This window comes from Austrofundulus limnaeus, unplaced genomic scaffold, assembly GCF_001266775.1.
Source record: "Austrofundulus limnaeus strain Quisiro unplaced genomic scaffold, Austrofundulus_limnaeus-1.0 Scaffold922, whole genome shotgun sequence".
Classification (NCBI taxonomy): Eukaryota; Metazoa; Chordata; class Actinopteri; order Cyprinodontiformes; family Rivulidae; genus Austrofundulus; species Austrofundulus limnaeus.
Window position 1 is genome coordinate 91,014 of NW_013953324.1, and position 1,921 is coordinate 92,934.

The window sequence follows — 1,921 nt, forward strand, 5'->3', positions numbered from 1 at the left end:
GAGTGAAGCAGAGGGAGGAGGAGCAGGAGGAGGAGCAGGAGGAGGAGGAGGAGGAGCAGGAGAAGCAGGAGGAGGAGCAGGAGGAGGAGGAGGAGGAGCAGGAGAAGCAGGAGGAGGAGCAGGAGGAGGAGGATGATGATGATGAAATAAGTTAAAGAACTTGTTGAGACGACTGGAAGAGAAACATCAGTTTATCTGACTGCTGTCTGGATTAACATTGTTAGATTATTTAATAAATCTGATATCTTCTGAAGTCATCTGTTCAACATTAAACCTGTTCAACATTAAACCTGTTCAACATTAAACCTGTACTCCGTGGTACTTTTTAAAGTAATTTCACTGGTTAATGTTTGTTAAAGAGCTTCTGTCTGACCCATCACTGGCTCGGTGCAGGTCCTGCCTTTAACCGTTTCAGGGGCTTTTATTTTGAAAACTAGGGTGTCAGACAACTTCCTGGAGTTCTTACCTTTAGTTTGACACACTTACAAAAATTAAAAATGTCAAAAGGAATTTAAGAAACTTTATGGGTGACCGTTAACGGATTAACAAGGAGATCAAAGAGCCAAATCCATCTTTATGTAAGAGAGTTTCAGCTTGTCTTATGATGCACAAAGAAACAGAATAAATTTATTTTAAATTCCTCTTTGGTCCAAAAGTGTTGAAATAACAGGTTTTATTTATCTGAAGTATCTTCACACACTGGTTTAYTTCAGACCAGAACAGCTGCTCCGTTGTTCATAAGACAATTAGTTTTTATGGAAATCTGTTAAACTTTTATGAGATGTTTACATTATTGTTTCCTTTATTGATTTAATTTATTAAATGATGAATTGTACAGTTTGTAAGAAAGAAAAGAGGTCATTTTGAATTTGAGGGCAGCAACATATCTTTAACATGTTGGACAACAAAAAGTACTAAAAGTAAATATATGAAAAATAAACAGCTGGAAGATCAGTTCATAAATAACAGAAATAACTGAAGAAAATATGATTTTAAAAGTAAAACTGTGCGTACTACTTTAAAGAAAATGTATATTTCAGTTCATGTGGTAAAATTATGGAACAGTTTGGATGATTTGAAAAAATGTTCTAATTTAAATCAATTTAAAATACTTTATAAAGAAAAAATTATTAAGTCTCTGTAATTATAACTAACTCTGTAATTATATATAATAATATGTTATAACAACAACAACAACAACAACAACAACAACAACAACAACAACAACAACAACAACAACAACAACAAACATATATAATTTACATATTAAACATTTGTAATTAAACTAGTTGTATGTTGAACATCTCTTACCACTTCCTCAGCTTCTCCCCGCCTCTCATCAAAGGTCCTCACCAACCTCCTCCTGTCCTCTGCAGGAGACAGCTTCACAGATTATAATCTGTTTTTACACTCTGTCTGCTGGCTTAACACAGATTATAATAATCTGTTTTTACATTCTGTCTGCTGGCTTAACACAGATTATAATAATCTGTTTTTACACTCTGTCTGCTGGCTTAACACAGATTATAATAATCTGTTTTTACACTCTGTCTGCTGGCTTAACACAGATTATAATAATAATAAACAGTTTTAAACCCTGGTAAAGCAGTGTTTACCTCCGTGACATGTCAGAGCTCTGTGAGGGATGAGCTTCAGCTCTTCATACAGACATCTGTAGATTTCATGCAGCTTCTCCAGCTCCTCTGACGACATGTTGCTGCTCAGTCAAACCGAACTGTCCTTTATTAACAAACTAACCTTTTCTTTTCTGTAAAAACACAAACAAATAAACAACTACGGTTCCAAGTTGATCAGCTGGTTCTGTTTGATGTTAATCACATCCTCGGGTCTCTTCCGCATCATGACGGCCGTGACTAACAAGTGCCTTTAACTAAAAATAAACAATAACATTAGCTGTAAC

General features: G+C 35.2%; 1 protein-coding gene across 1 annotated transcript in view; it reads right to left on the bottom strand.

The window, feature by feature from the left end:
- Positions 1-1,921, bottom strand: part of vti1b (vesicle transport through interaction with t-SNAREs 1B) — an 8,016-nt gene extending 6,095 nt beyond the window's left edge. Inside the window, exons 1-2 of the mRNA XM_014029583.1 lie at positions 1,617-1,921; positions 1,312-1,370 (exon numbers count right to left, since the gene is read on the bottom strand). Coding sequence (XP_013885037.1) covers positions 1,312-1,370; positions 1,617-1,713 — 156 coding nt within the window. The 5' untranslated portion in view covers positions 1,714-1,921. The remainder of the gene's footprint in view (positions 1-1,311; positions 1,371-1,616) is intronic.